Source organism: Crassostrea angulata, chromosome 6 (genome assembly GCF_025612915.1).
Source record: "Crassostrea angulata isolate pt1a10 chromosome 6, ASM2561291v2, whole genome shotgun sequence".
NCBI classification, from domain to species: Eukaryota; Metazoa; Mollusca; class Bivalvia; order Ostreida; family Ostreidae; genus Magallana; species Magallana angulata.
The window spans coordinates 12,850,001-12,870,225 of NC_069116.1; the positions used below are offsets into that span (position 1 = coordinate 12,850,001).

At 33.4% G+C, this 20,225-nt stretch overlaps 2 protein-coding genes across 5 annotated transcripts in view; one reads left to right on the plus strand and one right to left on the minus strand.

Moving 5' to 3' along the window:
• Positions 1–10,716, minus strand: part of LOC128190579 (uncharacterized) — a 15,972-nt gene extending 5,256 nt beyond the window's left edge. The window contains exons 1-11 of one of the 4 annotated variants that reach the window (XM_052862675.1): positions 10,647–10,716; positions 5,475–6,845; positions 5,300–5,363; positions 4,916–5,091; positions 4,674–4,788; positions 4,411–4,566; positions 3,458–3,653; positions 2,313–2,440; positions 1,888–2,063; positions 611–670; positions 449–531 (exon numbers count right to left, since the gene is read on the minus strand). In XM_052862675.1, the coding sequence (XP_052718635.1) occupies positions 639–670; positions 1,888–2,063; positions 2,313–2,440; positions 3,458–3,653; positions 4,411–4,566; positions 4,674–4,788; positions 4,916–5,091; positions 5,300–5,363; positions 5,475–6,845; positions 10,647–10,707 (2,475 nt within the window). In that variant the 5' untranslated portion in view covers positions 10,708–10,716 and the 3' untranslated portion in view covers positions 449–531; positions 611–638. Of the gene's footprint in view, positions 1–448; positions 671–1,887; positions 2,064–2,312; positions 2,441–3,457; positions 3,654–4,410; positions 4,567–4,673; positions 4,789–4,915; positions 5,092–5,299; positions 5,364–5,474; positions 6,846–10,646 lie in introns of those variants that run through there. The other 3 variants (XM_052862676.1, XM_052862673.1, XM_052862677.1) reach the window with 3 other exon arrangements.
• A 222-nt stretch (positions 10,717–10,938) lies between these two features.
• LOC128190582 (ubiquitin-conjugating enzyme E2 25-like) lies at positions 10,939–19,619 on the plus strand. Its single transcript, XM_052862681.1, has 9 exons — positions 10,939–11,228; positions 12,784–12,930; positions 13,496–13,638; positions 14,334–14,404; positions 15,700–15,776; positions 15,945–16,022; positions 18,182–18,275; positions 18,491–18,567; positions 18,715–19,619. Exons 1-9 carry the CDS (start codon positions 11,064–11,066, stop codon positions 18,859–18,861), a joined length of 999 nt encoding a protein of 332 aa, XP_052718641.1. The 5' UTR covers positions 10,939–11,063; the 3' UTR covers positions 18,862–19,619.
• Positions 19,620–20,225: the final 606 nt, after the last annotated feature.

Genomic DNA, 20,225 nt, shown 5'->3' on the forward strand with positions numbered 1-20,225 from the left:
CCAAAACATATTTTGTCACACTATTTTTTGCCAACAATGTGGCCAACGTGGCTCATATAGGTAAGTTTAAATATAACACCAAGAACAACTGCAATATTAAATGCATTATTTATTGATCTGTATACCAAATAACACATGAAAAAAAAATTACAAAAAAGTTTTCAAAAATTTCTCGACCTTTTACCTTTAAAATATTGGGGGAGGGGGGGGTAAACAAATAACCATGTGACCCATTTACATGTATTATAAATTGTCATATTTCATAAACATACTGCACCATAGAGTGACAAAATAATTTGCTAGTAGCCTATGCTTCCTGAACACAAACCTACTTCAGAAATTGTATGTCAGATAATTAACACTTACATGTTTTTTATTTGTTCACCAAAAATGCCCTTAAATACTGGTAAACTTCCCTTAGATAAAATAAAAACAAACAAACATAAAATCAACTTGTTTCTTTTATTGGGTTCTTTATTTCATCTATACATATTTTAAAATCACAGGCATCTGATATGGGGTCTTTCACACCTAAAACTCCAATAAAACAACAATGAAATTCCTCTTTCTTGATTTAAACAACAAGATCATACACAAATTGATTACTTACTGTACAAATTTTACTCTCAGACTGGACATCAGGATAAAAACTCAGGTTTTATCTTTAGCTCTAAAAGAAAAAAAAGAATTACACAATGAACAAGGCTGAGTACATTTGAGTGCACACGACTTTGTATAGTTTTTTATTTTCATGCACTTTGTGGTGTGATGCAATTACTTTCTTTAATATAACCAACAGTGCATCAAATATCTAAATTGTACACATTTCTTTAAATCAATTTTTCTACACCAATATGTATACATGTACCACAGTATGCCAATTCAAAAGGGATTAAGCACTGAAATATACTTTGATACAACCCCTGGACAGGAAGTCAGTATCTTTTAAATATCACCAGCTGGTTACTTTTAACAATAGTTTTCATACATTGAAAAGGAAAAAAATCTGCAGTCTGATTAAAACACTCATGAGTGTAAGAAGAAGGGGAATGGTTTTAATTAGAGAGACCTGTAGAGTGAAAATACAAACAAGTGAAAAGCTGTCAATGTGACAGCAAACCTGGTTTTCTTTTATGTGGACTGTATCCAAAATCCATGTCAACCCTGAATTGATAAACACTACCAACCGTATCCAGTGAAATGGAGTACCCTATATGCAATATTTTGCCAAAAAATGACTAGGTACAAAAGCTAGTATTTTTTTCATAAATTATCAGAAATCAAAATCCTGCACACCTCTGATATATATACAATTGATCTGCAAAAGAACAACTTCCTATCTTGAAAACTGTAGGAGGAGTTATCCGAACAATAAGTGTACCCTATATGCAATATTTTGCCAAAAAATGACTAAGTTCAAAAGCTGGTATTTTTTTCATAAATAATCAGAAATCAAAATCCTAGCAATATGCACACCTCTGATATATGTACAATTGATCTGCAAAAGAACAACTTCCTATCTTGAAAACTGTAGGAGGAGTTATCTGTACAATGAGGGTATCCTTTTGGCAGCTGCCCGCCCGCCCACCATTTTCACCTTTTTAATATCCGGATTTTTCCTTGGAAAACCCAGTCAAAAATATGGCAAAAATGTGTAATTTAGATGCTTTTCCAACCAATTTCCATAGGACAAATTGTAAAAATTAGTTTCTTTTGAGACGACTTCAAACGAAATTGAGAAGGTAAAATTAATGTATTTAATATACATAAGGTAGAAATAATTAAATTGACCTTGTATAATATACATATTTCTTCCTACAGTATTCATATACTGTAAAAAAAATTTAAATAAAATGCTGTACTCATTTTTTTAACGAAATAATTTACTTTTGGTTTGTCCTGAATTTTCTATGGTCATTTGCATGCTAGCATCAACATTTTGGTCCCCTCTTGTTGGCTTGTTGATAGAAATAAAGGCTGGTAGTTTCTTGGCTTTCACAGGTACAGTTAAGTTTTCCGAGTCTGGTTCTTGTTCATCAAGCAGTTCCTCCACCACTGAACTACTGTAAAAAAATATAATATCTAATAAACAAATTCATTGAAGTACCTGCATACTTTTTTTTAAAAACATATAGCAATATAGATTTCGAAGATTATTGTAGATGATTTATCTTCTACCCTAGACGAGAGAGAGAGAGAGAGAGAGAGAGAGAGAGAGATAAAAATTATGATAAAAAAGAATATTTGACCAAATAAATCCCATATTTGGCATGGACAATAACAGTCCTAGTTTTACTGGGGTACATGTATACCTGGCAATGGCCTCAGATTTCCTTTTCCTAGTTTTCTGTTTGCGGTGCTGGAGTTTACACTTAGCTCCATCTGGACAAGATCCAGTGGCAGCAAACATTTGGCAAACTAATGTATGGCTCTTTGTGCACTGGAATTATACATTTCATATTGGTCAATTTGTATTTTCTTCCTTTTAAATACATACTAGTAAATTTAAACTACATGCAAGGCTCTACATTAACTTTTTTTCCTACTTGTCCATTCGGACAAGTGACCAAGATATTTACTTGCCCGAACTTCAACTTCACTTGTCCGAAAAATGTTCAATATTAAAGATAAAATATTGTCAACTTCAAAACTACAGTTCTGTAATTTTACTAAAATAAAGTCATTTATTGATTATTCTTGCTATAATTAAAAACCTGACTTTTTAAATGGAAACTTAGTGTCTTTCCTAAATGTATTTGTTCCATATAACATTAAACATAATTTGTCAGCTGTAGCTTTGTCATGGCAAATTACAAGACATTTTAAATTTAGCATCAAGTTTAAAAATACATGTAACTGTTATATCGATTTCTCAGCTGTTTTTTAAACTAAACATGGAAAGTCATCATAGTCTATCAATGATGAATGAAACCTAATATAAATTACATTTCTTTCCATAATCCTTTATCTTTGCTACCTTTCCTTCCTTTCTTTTTCTTAACATGTGTGTTTAGTACTTTGTAAGAGCTAGGATCCACACCTTTACAGTTCAATATTGAAAGTTGTTTGAAATTAGTGAACTTCAACCGATCAAGACTCAAGAGTAACTCAATTGCATTGCAATTAGATGTCGGGATCGAAATTCAAAATAACTAATCGATAAACATAACTAATCAATTACGGATAAACTTATCACAAAATTTTCTTTTCTTTTTTAAATGTTTGAGACTTCTTTACATAAAAATGCACTGTGGCCAGCAATATTCACTTGTCCGTATATTTTTTCAACTGGTACCGGACAAGCGGACAAGCGTTAATGTCGAGCCCTGACATGTATTGAATCAACACCTTTACATGGATTTTCATTTGAACATAAAATTTCAAACATTGAAATGGGTAAATTTTCAATCCATTATTAATATCGCGTGCATGCATACCATACCATATCACACTGTACCTTTGCCCCCTTTGAACAAAAACCCTGTAGGAAATCCTGACAAACTTTAGCATTTTTGTTGACCTTAACATGAAGGTACGGGCAGTTCTCTCTGCTACAGACACCTCTCAAGAAATATGAGCAGACAGGCATTTTCTCCTTGTCCACTTTGTGAGAAAAGGGGCAGTCAACAATGGAGCATGTTCCACGCAGAAACCTGGAGCGGAAACACATAGAGTTTACATTATCAACAAACACATAGCTGTAAGAATTCCATGTGAAGTCCTAGATATATATTTGTTAATGTACCAATAAACAAAGCAGAACAAATGTACATCCATTTTAAAACATTATATGATATCTATACCCTGTCCCAAGATATTTTGGATTCACGTTTGGACGATTTTTAATAAAAATACACTTACCTGTGAAAGAAGTGCAATTGAAATAGTTGAAAGGGATATTTTCCAAGATAATTTCATTGACACATTATCATCTTTCACTCGGAAAAATTCACAGGAACGAAAACAGATTCCTTACGGAGATTTAAAATGGGGAATGTTTACATCTTTTCTCCATTCGGAATACACTCGGAATACATCGCGCAATATTTCAACGTTATCATCCGGGCTTGCTGCAATGCAAAATCTCCGTAGACAACACATTTTTTAGCATTGTATTGAAACCTGATAAGCTAACAGGGGCGTTTTGACTGAGAAATCTTGGAAATTTTTCATACTTTTGAATGAACATCGTTTGGATCCTGAGGTATTTATAAATATCAAACAATTAAGCCAAACGTGAATCCAAAATATCTTGGGACATAGTATAGTACCACTTAAAACTTTTTGAAAGAGGCTTTAAACAGTACTGCTGCCATACTGCACTAAATTTATTCAGCAAATTCATCACACATGTACATACATCATAAAACATAAACGCAAGTAGTTTGCATAATGATTATCAAAAGTTACCTTGTACATACTGCCACTTTTTCAGGGTCATGTCTATATTTACACTTATCTCCTCGATTGCATTTACCAAACCTGTTGTAAAACATGCAATATTGCTCCGCTCTCTTTTTCTTTGATTTTGTGGCTACTGTATGAATACTTCTCTGTAAAACTCGGCTGCAAAGAATAGATGAATAGATGTAAGAAAATTTCAAATGAAAAATTTTCATCAATGAATCAAATTACAACAAAGTAACAATATCAGTGCTAGAGATCACGGTTACCTTGCCAGTATTCTTGCATTAGCTACTGGGGAATTGGCAGACTTTGTAAGAAACTGGGACTTCCATTTTCTGTTTGCAAATGGAGCAAGAGAAAGTGACCTTCTTGTTGCAGAGACTGAAATATCAAAATGACACAATAATTGATAGATAGATATAAATTTGGACAATACAAAAATTAGTCAAGATCTCTACACCATATAGTTTCTGAAGACTAAGAGACCAATTTAAAATTCAGTGTATACCTTTTCTGGCTTGGCCTGGGGATGAGGTATGTCCCCCAGCTAGTTGAGACTGACTGGTTCTGTACACTCGGCCGTCTATCATCACTAGACACTGACCCTGAAGGACGGAGGCCATGGCACGGGTCACCTGGCCAGTCCTCACCGAGGGCACCTTCACTCGCTTGTCAAGCTGATACCTGCGACAGAGAAGGCAACACTAAACAGGTGTGCCAATTAATAATAGGGAAAACAATTGAACTTTTTATATTGTTTTTAATAATGGCCATAATTTATTGCATTATATTACAGTATGATTAAAACTTTGAGAGATCAAACCTGTATGCACACATAAGTTTTTAGTTCTAATGACACTTAGTTCACTAAATCTGCACTGCTAGTTTTTACCTTGATTTCCTAGCTGATGAGTTGATTTTTGATTTATGTCTGTATCCCCTCCATGTTGTTGCTACTTAGAAAGAAATTGTCCATATATATTAAATAGTTGTTAACATACCATACATTTATTTTTTGAATTCTTCAAAGAGCTCAGAAATTTGATAAAATAATTAGAAAAACAAACCTCCACTTTTCCATGTAGTGTAATTGAAACGGGTTGAATATTTTTCATGCTTTGACCTTGCTTTGTGAAATCCAAGATAATTTTTCCATACATTTCCGGGGCTATGTGCTGGCTTCGATTTCCAGAAATTATTTTTGTTTATACTGTATGAAATTTTGTACTTTGATTTTATGACATTTGCAGCTTTTTGTGATTTGGAATGCCATCTATATTGACTGTCTGGTTTTGGTTTCAAATTCCAGCTGTATTGACTAGATGATATTGTACTGGACCTAACTGATGCACTCTTTTTAGACCATTTTTTGTCTTTGGGGAATTTAGGATACTTTAAGGTTGTCTTCTTGGCAAGATTCCTGGATATCTGATCACTGATAGGAGTAATAGTTTTGATAGTCAACCTCTTTGGACTTTTCTGAAAAGACGCACTGGTTTTGGCTTTGAATAGTTCTTTATCTGAGAGATCATGCCTTTCCCCAGGATAACTTTTAGTAAATGACTGCTTCATCTCAAATTGTTTTCCTGTCTGTTGTTGTAAATTCTTTGTAATGAGGTCTGATATAGGAGTTACTGATTTGACCTTTAGAGAACTTGTAGATTGCCACTGAGTTTCAGGTTTCTGCCAATGAGGTTTAGGTTGCTGCCAATGAGGTTTTGGTTGCTGCCAATGAGGTTTAGGTTGCTGCCATTGAGTATTAGTTTGCTTCCACTGAGGTTTAGATTGCTGCCAATGAGGTTTATAAACATGCTGTACTTTGGAAGATTCAGGGTTGCTATAGTCCCTGTCATCAACTGAGTCAAGAGTGTTCTCCCTTTTACCCAGTCTTTGCATATTGGAAGAAATGAGGTCTGAAATAGGTGTGGCTGATTTGAACTCTATTTTTGATGGACCATTTTTATTTGATGGTAATTTTCCTTTGTGCATATTGTTATCTACAACAATTTTGGATACACATTTGGAATCGAGAATTTTGATTTTTTCCTTCTGTACAGCTCTTTTCTCAGCAATGCACATTTTCAGTTTTTTGATATTTTCTTCAGTCTCCTTCAACCTGTTCTTCAGTGCCTCTTTTTCTGTCCTTTGTTCACTTGCTTCAATACAGTGAAGGTCTTTGTCTCTGAATGACTCTCTCTGACCATTTTTAATACTCACTGGATTGCGCATGCACTTAAATTTTTGATTCTGAATATTCAATGGAACTTCCCTTATTTCTTTACACTCTCCCTTAGAATTGGGCCCTTTGTTATTGCTTCTGAATGAATTGCTTTGGTTTTCTGGTGACTGTGTGCCAGATTTCGTGACTTTCTGGGTGTAGATGGTGCCATCAGAAAAATTAGTTCTTGACTTCTCCTTGGATGCATTCTCAATTATAGCTATAAAAATTTCAAAAATTAATTTCTTTAGTTCAACTACCAGTACATGTACAATGTATTTTTACAGTACATTCTGTTTCTTGTAAAATCAATTATGCTGAAAAAGGTCCCTCTTTTCATGCACAATCACATTTGTCAAATATTAAATACATCATTAAGGTAAACCGTAAAGGCATTACCCTTTTAAATACAAAAAGCAGAAATGTTCTTCGAAGGCTTGTAAACACGTAGCTAATAACTCAGGTCACAATATAAAAATTACTTAAATCAGTAGCTTAATTAATTAATGTTTAAATGATATTCAACATTGTTGACAGATCTAAGCAGACAATTGTAGTAAAATGTGATTTTTTCGGAATTTTTCTTCATAGTCTACTTGGTTTATAGTCTGTCCCATGATATTTTTGTTGCATATTTTCTTAAATTATTCAAAATTTACAAATATCTCTTGGTTCAGAAGATGTTCATTCAATAGTATGAAAAAAAAACACACCAAGATTTCCGCTTTAAAATGCCTCCTCTAGCTTGTCAGCTTTCAATACACGGCTAAAAATAAAAAGTCTACTGGGATTTTTCATTGCTAAAGAGATGAAGGTACCCAGATGATAACGTTAAAAAATCATGCGAGGTATTCCGAGTAACATCCGAATGGAGAAAAGATGTCAACATTCCTCATTATAAATTCACGTAGGAAATCTGTTTTCATTCCTGTGAATTTTTAGGCGGAAATAATGATAATGTGTGAATGAAGTTATCTTGGTAATTTTCCCTTTCATAAATTCAATTGCACTTCTTACACAGGTATGTGTATTTTTATTAAAAATCGTCCAAATGTGCAGCATAAATATCTTGGAACAGACTATAGAGCTTATAGTGTGAATGAAAAGTAATTCGCCAACGCCAAGATTTGATCTATATATCAAACACCATGAATTTAGGTTTGAGTCCATAATATAGTCAAATATGACTATAGTCTGTCCCAAGATATCCTGAATTCAGATTTAGCTTAATTGCTTGATATTTATAAAACCTCAGGGTTCAAATGATGTTTATTCAAAAGTATAAAAATTTTCCAAGATTTCTCAATCGCAACGTCCCTGTTAGGGGATTTTGCATTGCAGCAAGCCAGGATGATAACATTAAAAAATTGTGCGATGTATTCCGAGAGTATTCCGAATGGAGAAGTATGTAAACATTCCCCATTATAAATCTCCGTAAGGAATCTGTTTTTGTTCCTGTGAATTTTTCGAAGTGAAAGATGATAATGCATCACATTTTTTTTGCATTCTATTTTGATATGTCAGGCCCATAAAGCATACTTACAATTTGTGCAGAAATCTTGATGTGATATGGTTTAAATAAAAGTTTATACTATATCTAGTTCTAATCTCATTGAAATTGGTTATTATTTTTTAGGAAAAATGGATGTCTGGCAAATTTCATCATTATCAGTAATTTCGCAAAGGGGTACACCTGTTTGAAAGGTCATTTAGGTGATAAAAAACCACACAAGTTAACATATCTTTTTTTAATGTATATGTATTGGTAGAAGGTATACATATCATTTAAAGCTAAGCTTTTAATAATTGAGTCCATTTAGTGCAGAGTATAGGACTACCTTAATGCAGTTTTACAATATTTGAACAAAAAAATATATTTTATTCTGCAATTTTATATCCAGTTTTGGATAATATATCCCCAATTGGCCATTATAATCCATTTTGGAGATTGAAGCTGAACCTGTACTAACTGTAAAAACTTTTGGAAATATGTGAACTCAAAACGCAAATCCGTATCTGGCATATCAGAGCTACACACTGAAGTCGACGGAACTCCCTTCGTTGCTACAACAGACTCTGAGAAAGCAGAAATTCTTGCAGAATTCTTCAGCAGTGTATTCACATCAGAAACAGAAAACCCAGTTGATTCTGGAAAGAGTTACTGTAATGAAACATCATCTGATGCGCCCATCACCAAAGAAGACATAAATAAGATATTGAAAGAACTAAACACGACCAAATCACCTGGTCCGGACCAAGTACATCCGAAAGTGTTGTTTGAATTGGCAGATGTTATTGATGCCCCGCTTTGCCTGATTTTCAACGAAAGTTTTAGTAGCAGAATTGTGCCACATCAATGGAAAATTGGTCAGATATCAGCATTATTCAAAAAAGGAGACAAAACTTCACCGTCCAATTACCGACCAGTTAGTCTCACCAGTGTTCTATGCAAGGTTATGGAGAAACTAATCCGGAAGAAGATAGAATACATGAACACTCAAAATCTATTCAGCGACAAACAGTTTGGATTTATTGGAGGCAGATCCACCTCATTACAACTTTTAAAGGTTCTTGACAGATGGACACAAATCCTAGATAAAGGAGGGACTGTTCACTCCATATACATGGACTTTATGAAATCATTTGATAAAGTCCCCCACAGGCGCCTTTTGTTGAAACTAAAGCAATATGGTATAAGCTTAATGACATGCCGGTGGATTGAGAGCTTCCTGAGCTAAAGGAAACAGCGAGTACACATCCATGGAAACTACTCGAAATGGCACAAAGTCACAAGTGGGATTCTGCAGGGCTCCGTCCTAGGTCCTATCTTATTCGTCATTTTTATCAATGACTTACCTGAATGCGTAAAATCAGAAGTGTTTCTATTTGCTGATGACACCAAACTGTTTAGTGACATTAGAACTGAAAATGACGTTGAAACCTTACAACATGACTTGAACAATCTTTTTGACTGGAGTACTGAATGGATGTTACGATTCCACCCAGACAAATGCAAGGTGCTGAAGGTTCACAACAAATGGAAAGAAAAAGACAACTACAGATACATCATGAAGAAGTATGATGGAACCACAACAACTCTAGAATCAGTGGAATCAGAAAAGGATATTGGGGTCAACATTGATAGTCCCTTATGTTTTGATAAACATATTAAAACACAGATTAACAAGGCAAATAGTTGGCATTATCCGACGAACATTCTGCTCACTAGATTATAAATCATTCTGTTTATTATTCAAGGCATTAGTGAGACCTCATCTAGAATATGCAAACAGTGTATGGAACCTCTATAAATGTAAAGACACTGAATCTATTGAGAATGTACAAAGAAGAGCCACAAAAATGCTACCTCATCTGTCAGAGAAAAGTTATCAGGAAAGACTGGAAATACTGAAATTACCAACACTTAAATTTAGACGTTTACGTGGAGATATGATAGAAGCATATAAAATAATAGCTGGAATATATGATAACAGAACAACAAAAGGAATGTTTATCTTGAATACAAGTAACACCAGGGGACATAATATGAAAGTGGCAAAGCAGAGATGTAAACTAGATGTTCGGAAATACTTCTTCACTAACCGGGTAGCTGACACATGGAACAGCCTTCCTGAACATGTTGTATCTGCCACCAAAGTCAAGACATTCGAAAACAGACTAGATATATATTCGAAAAACCATCCAATGAAATATGACTACACTGTTGATTATGGAACATTTAAAGGAAATGACCAGGCTATCACACAGTCTGATGATTATGAGACTACCGAGATGAACATAGAGGAGCAGCAGCTCCTGCGTTCATAATGAACGTAGGTAAACGTAGGTAGGTAAACTATACAGCTGCTATATCAATACTACATGTATGCCAGCTGGTTACATGCTTAACTCACTCAGACTCTTAAGTTCTTATTATGACATACCTGATACCATACAGTATTTCAAATTATTAACGTTTTGATCTTGATACAAAACCACACTTAATATTAACTATAGTTACCTTTCAAATCATTAATTTTACGGATTAAATTTTGTCTGGTTTTCTCGACATCAGTTGACATATTCGTCGCGTTCCGAATGAAACAACGCGTCCAATAAAGTATTCGCCTGAAATCTTTCTAAATTAAACTAATAATCTCCATAATCATAAGAAATTATGTGATGAAATAAACCAGTTGATCCATTTTATTGTTTTGATAAAAATTGTAAGCTTTTATTGGTATTTGCAATTTTATTTTATTTTTAAAGAAAAATGTGACTTTTTATAATTTTCTCTTTCCTGTTTTTAGACAGAACGCTACTTTCGTTTTCGTTGCTTGCCCTCCGGCCTCCCTTTGTTTGTGTCGTTTTTATCTAATCAACGTTTCGTGAAAATATAAGTAATGTTGTGAAATATCAAGAATACAGAGGACTCGACATGAATTATGAGGAACAGTGCGAAATAATGACAAAATGGGCAGATGGAGAGAGAGACTTTTGTGTTGAATCCTTGGATGAAAAAGAACGAAAGTTGAATTTGAGAATATCAAATACTGACATATTGTTGTCTATTACTGTACCAGCAGACGACAATGAAAGTTGGGTAAATATGGGGTTATCGTAAAGGCATTGTTAAACCACGTAAACATGGTAAAGGCATGGTTAAAGCAGAAAATTGTGTAAAGGGGGGGGGGGGGGTCATGGTTATTAATCAAGCTGAACAGGAACAGCTGTTTAAGACTTTAAGCATTACTGTAGTTGGAAAGAAGGTATTATCACATGGAAATGTCTCCTGAAAACACAAGAATGCTATTAGAAACAAAAGTTTACTATCAAGTTACTGGTCCTTTGGCTTACAAATTCATTCTTCATATATGTATCTCTGTAGCTTACTGGTCTGAAAATTTTTGGATGGGTGACCAGAGAGATTCAGTGCCATCCATTTAAAAAAGTGTATTTTTACTATGCGCTAAAACAGGTGCTGTTTTTCGATTCATTTCGGTATATTTTAAAATATTACTGTTTCCTAATTTATTCTTTCACTACTTCCACAACTAAATGAATGTACAAGTGAGGTTGTTATACACTGCATGATGAGGGTGCTCTATGCGTGCCCAAGGCAACAGCGTAACAATCATTTTGTTGCATGGTCTTTATTTCTTGGTTGAATAATAAAACTTATCAGGGTTTGATTGGTAGGGACTGTAATTATATAAACAAATACATTCACTCTGGTTAAAATTTTAAGTGATAGCAAAAATGGCAGAGAAAAAGTTTTCTTTCATAGACATTGCTGAAATAGATGATGTGTGATTATGATTACTAACACAACTTCAAAAAATATGAAAAAGAACACCAGGTGGAATATTGCTACCTGGGACCAGTGGGCCTGTGATATACATGTATCATATGAAAATGAATGTCATAAAGTTGACCTGAATGGACTGATGTAAAATAAACATTGCTTGGTCCTATGATTAATCAGTTAATACTTTCCATTCAAAAAGACCCCTGCAGGCATCAGTGTAATACACATGCACCATATGGGCAATGAAGTGGAACTTACTGATCATTAGAGTGGAACCATGCATTAAGTCTGTAATGCAGGAAGCACATTGGATGTTAGTCTGTAATGCAGGAAGCACATTGGATGTTATACACTGCGATGGGTGGCACTGTAGCTCCCTGGTTTTCTATCCAAATTCTTTTAAGACCAGTGAGGTACAGATCTGCATCTGCATAGTACAAATTGAGCTAAATTACCAAAAAAATTAATAATAATTATAAAGCAAATAACCTTTAATTATTTTAATATCTAAGCATTGAATCCTCCCAAATTTAATTCAGCCAAGAGTTGTCTTTACAGGAGAGAAATAACTGTAAATCCCTAAAATTGCTATGATAAGCTGGATACTAAGATACCGGTCATAAAATTCAGTGTATAATCCTATTACTAAATTTGGACATTTTGGTGTCTTTGATGATTATCTTTTTCTCTTTAGAAATTAATTCAGATGTAGTGTCTGAGTGTATTATTTCAAATGAAGAACGATTATTAAACTGTATAGATAAAAAAAACCCCAAATCATAATATTATTACAATAGTACCATTACATAAATATAGTACATGTATTTGTTTCTTTTCTCTATTTTTCCAGTTGGTATGGAGTGAGAGTGAAAAAATTCTACCCTTGCTTCAAGATATTCAAGATTTTTTGGCAAGCTCAAGAAAAAGAACTGTTACAGAGATTTTAGATAATGTAAAGGCAAAGATTTTGGACAAAGTAAAGGCAGGTTGTATTAAGGTAATAACAGCTGCTATGAATATATTGAATTGTTTTGTGGTAGTTGTTATATATTAACTATATTTTGAACAGACCACGTAAATACTAGTTCATGTTACACAATAGTCACCAGTTATAGACATGGATTCAGGCAACATATTATTTGTTGGACGTACCTTAGACAGTAATGTTGCCCTCGGCCTTTGGCCTTGAGCAAAAAATGTGCCTTCAGGTCCAAATCATATGCTGCCCTCATACCTAGTCAGTAACTGTGTAATATTTACAGCCATTATTGGTAAATGTCATTTCCCTGCATAATTCTTGAAAAAAGGTAAGCTGGAATTTAAAATTAAAGGCTTTCATGGTAACTTATATTTACGTTCCATTAATAAATATTTCTTTCAATGCATCATTGTTAAAAAAAAGTGGTATTATCTAAGATTCAAAGCTTCTATCAGACCAAATTTTATTTTTTCTCCTCTAGTGCTTGCATTTATAGAAAATTTTGAATTACGTAATCTATTACCATTTTTACCCAACATTTGTGGGATTTCCTGTTCCTAAATTTCTTTTGAATCTTCTACAGTCAGGTGATGACAACGAAAACAACTCAGATGATGGTATCTCTGAGGATGGAGATTTTGATGACTACTACGATCAAGATGATGATGATGATGATATAGAGGGCGAAACTACAGAAAGAGGACCAAAGACAAAAGAAGATGAGGAGTAGGTTAAATCGATATTTATATGGTGCATTAATACAGTTATGAATTTAGGGGTTGGCCCCCTTAGGCCCTAGTTCACTTCTCAAATCAAATCCTTAAAAGAAAAGTGAACAAAGAGATATAGCACCTTTTCCCATTATTTCGCCTACACCTGTGTTTGGAAGGAAAGTACCTGTTACTAAAAATAGCTTCAGGTACCTAGCTGTTGCAATATGATTTTCGAAACCTGGATACACTGTACTGATTTTATAATGTTGTCTGTAACAACTGATTTGTCATAAATTCGGGAAACTCTGTGTATATAACAGTAGTTGATACTCTGAACCGTGATAAGTTCAAGCAAAATGCAATGGATCTAAGTGAAAATAGAGTACATGTATAGTGTTAATGAAGAGATCTGTTTATATTGGGTATGCTCATACTCAGACTGAATTAAACAAGATAATTTAAAAAAAAACCCCAGAAGAATAGATACATGTAACTTAACCTCTCTATTCTGTTCATGTTTCAATTTAAGTGAAATTTTTTTTACAGTACTACTTAGTGGAGTCGATCCAGCGACCACAAAATCAAAAAGAATAAATAATTAAGCCTTTGCTTCCAATTGCATCTGCACACCTATATACATGTATTATAAAGTTAACTTTAAAATTATTCATAGGATTGACTTGGTTTACTTTTGTTCTTATAAAATAGAGACGATGATGAAGGAGGAAACTTTTTTGGATCTGATTCAAGTTGTGTTGCTGTCCAACGATTAATGAAAGGTAGGTGCATAAACTTATTGATTAAAGATAAAAAATCTTTTACAGAAAATTACGTATTTCATTAGTTGTGCCTGTTAATCCTCATATTTGGTTATGCATAGTGTATGCTGCTTTCTAGCTGCAATGTTTACTTTACTTCCATACCAAATTATACCGTAAATACAGCAACAAATTTCTGAGTATCCTAGAAAGGAAAAAATGCTTTTAATGAATTTCCCAATTTGTAAATGTAGAAAACTTTACAATCATTTATAGATAAATTGAGATGCAACAAAAAATCATTTCTATTTACAAAACTAACAAAAGAAAGATATGCTACATGTATATGGTTTTCTTTCGAACAGATATTTGTATACAAGAGTAAATTGCATTCTTATGGGTGAATTTGGGCCACCAAACCTATATATGGAGAAATACTTTCATAAGATATTTCTTTCAGTATTTGAAAACTTATCACCAGTGTTAATTGGCCATTGCATTAATTTCCTTATATTTTTTCCCTTAGCCTTAAATGAATTTTATCAGTGTTTGTTACAAACACTAGTATCATTGAATATAGAAATAGTGTTCGAGGGAATTACAAAGTAGTTTTTCAAACCGTTAGTTGCTCTATCTGTGTGTGCTATTTCTGAGTTTTATTAAGCAGTTTATCAATGCACATTGGTCTTCTCTTGCCTTGATCATTAATGGTAGGGACATGATAATTCAATATGACATCCATTTCATGTATATTTTAAAATTGTGGTAATAATTATTAGTGAAAGAAAAACATTGTGTTACAGACATTTAGGGCCCTTAGATTCTTTATCAAGACAATCAAATTCAAACCTTATAAAAGATAAATAACCTGATAACCCTAGCCACTGATGTTTTTTTTTTTCAATCAAATAATCACATTTGATTCCTTATTAATTCACTTGTGTTAGAATTTTTGTTAATTGGATATGTTTTTTGGAAGTTCAAGGCATAGGTCCTGTGGACATTTTATTTTTTTTAACAAATCTCTTTACTACAGACATCAATAAAGCAGCATAAAATATTGCAGACGTAATTAGAGATTCTTCATATATGTATATACACACTACAGTAGCATCAGTTAACAAAAGAATTAAAATACAAGTACGAATGTACTCATTTTAATATATGTTCTGTATGATGAACACATACCTTCAACACAAAAGATTTAGTGTTTTAATAACCATACTATACATGTATACTTTTATAACATGCAAGATATGTCCATTAATTCTAAATATATAACCAATAATGTTACAATTTGGTGTGACTTATTGCAGATTTGAAAGCATTCAGAAAAGATGGGAAAAAGTTTGGATTAGATGGAGGACCTAGAAATGATAATTTATTTCTCTGGGTATGTTATGAGACCATAATTATTTCCACCATTAATGACTTTAGTAGATATATAAGAAGTTGTATAATATTGGGGAAATATTGAAGTAACTTTATTACCAGGGAATATGAACCATTGCTACATAGCAGAAGTGTAATATTATTTATAAAATACTTTTTTTTCTTGCAGGATATAAAACTTATAGACATTCCAGAATCAAAACTCTCAAAAGATCTTGAAACATTTGCAAAGAGACATAACACAGAGGTAAATTTAGGATTTATCATGTTATGATAAATAATGGATATAATTTTCCACATAATTAATGTTAAACTTTATTTATGTTGATATTGTGGTTTAACAGTAAAGAACTTCCTCTCTCATTTCTTTTTAAATAATTAGAGTACCAGGCAGAAAAAAAAATTTCTGAGTGTTTTTTAAGCATTGATAGCTTGTGTCAGAAATGTTCTCTATTATTTTGTATTTTTGCTTCATATTAATAAGGTGATACAAATCTGTCTGTATGAGGCCTGTACCAACCAACATACATTGTTCTTGCTGTTATTGTACTAAGATGAGGCACTGTGCCATAGCCTTGTATGAATCTTGAAATGTTGTTCTTTCTGATACGCATAATCATAAATATATAAATACATGTATGTTGTTTCTTTCTAGTACAGATCTTGACATGTTGTACCTAGATACATGTATGCATGTTGTCTCTAGAGAATTTTTCTCTCTAATACAGACATGTACTTTAGGATGTTGTACAGTCAGTTACAGCTGTACTTTAAGATGTTGTACAGTCAGTTACACCTGTACTTTAGGATGTTGTACAGTCAGTTACACCTGTACTTTAGGATGTTGTACAGTCAGTTACACCTGTACTTTAGAATGTTGTACAGTCAGTTACAGCTGTACTTTAGGATGTTGTACAGTCAGTTACACCTGTACTTTAGAATGTTGTACAGTCAGTTACAGCTGTACTTTAGAATGTTGTACAGTCAGTTACACCTGTACTTTAGAATGTTGTACAGTCAGTTACAGCTGTACTTTAGGGTGTTGTACAGTCAGTTACAGCTGTACTTTAGGATGTTGTACAGTCAGTTACAGCGTTTTAAAACTAGAGAAATCTTTAGGTATATTGGTGTTTGTTGTTGTCCTATAAGATTAAATAAGATGATGCAAGATCTGTGAAAATCTAGCACTGATTTAATGTTCATTACAGCCTTTCGTTACATGATTCATTTATGGCTACAGTGAAATTACATGTGCTGCCTGATACAGTGTGGAACATAATAACATTCAGTTGTAATACTATATGTTACAGCTTTCTATTACTTTTTACTTAGAAAATGTTGTTTTATAAGAGAACATGTTATTCTACTTGTTACAGCCCTGTATTAACTAATGATGGTCTTTTACAGCCTTGTTCTCTGCAATGACCGGATACTTACCTACAAATAGATATGTTATCTGTCTGTTACAGCCCTGCATTAACTAATGATGGTCTATTACAGCCCTGTATTAACTAATGATAGTCTATTACAGCCCTGTTCTCTGTTATGACTGGGTACTTACCTACAAGTAGATATGTTGTCTGTCTGTTACAGCCCTGCATTAACTAATGATGGTCTATTACAGCCCTGTATTAACTAATGATAGTCTATTACAGCCCTGTTCTCTGTTATGACTGGGTACTTACCTACAAGTAGATATGTTGTCTGTCTGTTACAGCCCTGTTTTAACTAATGATGGTCTATAACAGCCCTGTATTAACTAATGATGGTCTATTACAGCCCTGTATTAACTAATGATGGTCATTTAAAGCCTTGTTCTCTGTTATGACCGGATACTTACCTACATGTAGATAAGTTGTCTGTCTGTTACAGCCCTGTATTAACTAATGATGGTCAATTACGGCCCTATATTTACTGATGATGGTCTATATCAGCCTTTTTCTCTGTTATTACCGAGTACTTAGCTATATGTAGATGTGTTTGCTGTCTGTTACAGCCCTTATTAACTAATGATGGTCTATTACAGCCCTGTATTAACTAATGATGGTCTATTACAGCCCTGTTCTCTTTTATGACTGGGTACTTACCTACAAATAGATATGTTGTTTGTCTGTTACAGCTCTGCATTAACTAATGATGGTCTATTACAGCCCTGTATTAACTAATGATGGTCTATTACAGCCCTGTTCTCTGTTATGACTGGGTACTTACCTACAAGTAGATATGTTATCTGTCTGTTACAGCCCTGCATTAACTAATGATGATCTATTACAGCCCTGTATTAACTAATGATGGTCTATTACAGCCCTGTATTAACTAATGATGGTCTATTACAGCCCTGTTTTCTGTTATTACCGAGAACTTTTAAAACTACAGTTTGATAGATATGTTGTCTGTCTGTTACAGCCCTGCATTAACTTAGAGATGATGTTTCCACCAGATTATCCGATGTCTCCACCATTTGTGAGGGTTACAACTCCACGATTTAAATTTCTTACAGGTAAATTGTCTTTCATTAGTAGTTTAAGTTTTTTATTAATCTCCATACATTGGGTAACTGTGTAACTAAATTAACACATAAAAACTGTGTAAAACGTAGTGTAGAAAACAAATATATGCTAGTATCAGAAAACATTTTTCTTGGCATATTGTATATTTGTTTGAAACAATTGAAATTTACAGGTTAATAGTATTTACGTCTTCTGTACCTATTAGGTCATGTGACTATTGGAGGTTCCATCTGTATGGAAATGCTGACAAAATCTGGATGGACGCCAACAAACGATATAGAAGTAATTCCATGTTTAAATATTCAACTATAGGTCTATAGATTGCAATTGTCTTTTTATTAATATTAAAGGGATTTATAATTCTCTGCTATTTTCATTGGAATATGCTGTTTTTGGAGTAACTCAGGCAGTGCATTTTTTTTTGTACAGAACATTTTAGTACAGATCAGATGTGAGATTCTTAGTGACCCCAACGCTCAGCTGGACCTGAACAATGCAAACACAGCATACACCCAGTCTGAAGCCCGAGCAGCATTTCAAAGGATGGTCCAGAGATATGGCTGGGACAAGTCCTAGGAACCAGTTATATTATGTGCTGCAGTCAACGTATCACAAAAGACAGGGATTGGACAGTCATGCAGTATGGAGGGTTTTTCTATCACTGACATTTCTTAAGCTGGTATGGGACACCTCCACATTGTGACATACTTCCCATCAAAATAAACAATAAAATAAAGTATGATTTTATAAATGTTTTCTACACCAAATTTGTTATCTATCAGCATAGCGCAATGGATGAAAGCGTGATCTACTAATCTGTATGTCATGAGTTCGAATCCCATTAGGGATTTTACAATTTCTACTTTTTCTATTTATTTTTTGGTCAAATATTGTAAAATTTGAAAATTTGAAAAAGGTTAAAGTATTTCGATTATAATTTTTTATCATCCATGTTAATATTGGCAGGTGCCCCATACCACCTTGAAAAATTCTGTACTATTTTGATGGATGTATATATATATATAGTGTGAGTCTGTATGACTTCTGTAAGGTTTACAGCATCTTGAAGCAGCTAAAAAATCCATTGATGTTATTGTAAATTGTAGATAATTCATCTTATTCACTGCTCTAGCCCTTTGTATTGTTTGATTCAAGATGTAATAAATTTTTGCAATTTTTTTTTCAATGTTAAATTTGGGAAGAAAGGGCACATGTAAATTTGTAAATACTTTGGATATTAGACTATTATTTTTGTATATTTCATAACTAACTACATGAAAAGAACAATTTCAAGCAATAAAATTATCTCTTTTGTATGTATGAGAATTCATTGATATATTTTGTTTTATTTGAAGACTGTAGTACTACGTGTTTATATTGCAAGTATCTACTATTACGGGCCCTCCGGCTTCCTCTCACATCAATGACCCCACGCGATAACGTCCGTGCCAATGAGAAATATTAATATAAGTTGTAGAACTTGTTTGTCAATCATTGTAAAATAAACGAAGTTCACATAATGTTTTACTGCAAGGCTTTACATTGCGGCGTTTGCCATGGTTTACAAGGTTTCTTGGCTCTTTTTTATTCCATATATCTTTGTATGGCTTTGCACTGAAACAAATTCTCAAAATTGATATTGATTCCAGAATTCATGTAATGGGGGCCGCATTTGATATCACCAGTTTTAGTTTTTCAGATTCATTGAAACTGATTTATTATTCCAAAATGTAAGGATATTTTAGTGTTCTAGATATTACAGCTTAGTCAAGAACACATTATTTTTTGGGCCATATCTCAAAAACCTCCAGGTTATTTTTCTCGGTCCAGTCCAACAGAACTACAGAACACCTGCATTATGCGATAAATTCAAATGCATCCAGAGGTTTCAATATTAAAAAAAAACAATTTTTATTTGTTCATCGTTCTCAACAGAATTT

Excerpts from the sequence above, each read along its gene's own strand:
- LOC128190582 (XM_052862681.1), top strand. The coding sequence starts at position 11,064 with ATGAATTATGAGGAACAGTGCGAAATAATGACAAAATGGGCAGATGGA. Across the intron at positions 14,405-15,699 it reads TGTCCAACGATTAATGAAAG|ATTTGAAAGCATTCAGAAAA; the intron begins GTAGGTGCATAA and ends GACTTATTGCAG. Across the intron at positions 18,276-18,490 it reads ACGATTTAAATTTCTTACAG|GTCATGTGACTATTGGAGGT; the intron begins GTAAATTGTCTT and ends TGTACCTATTAG.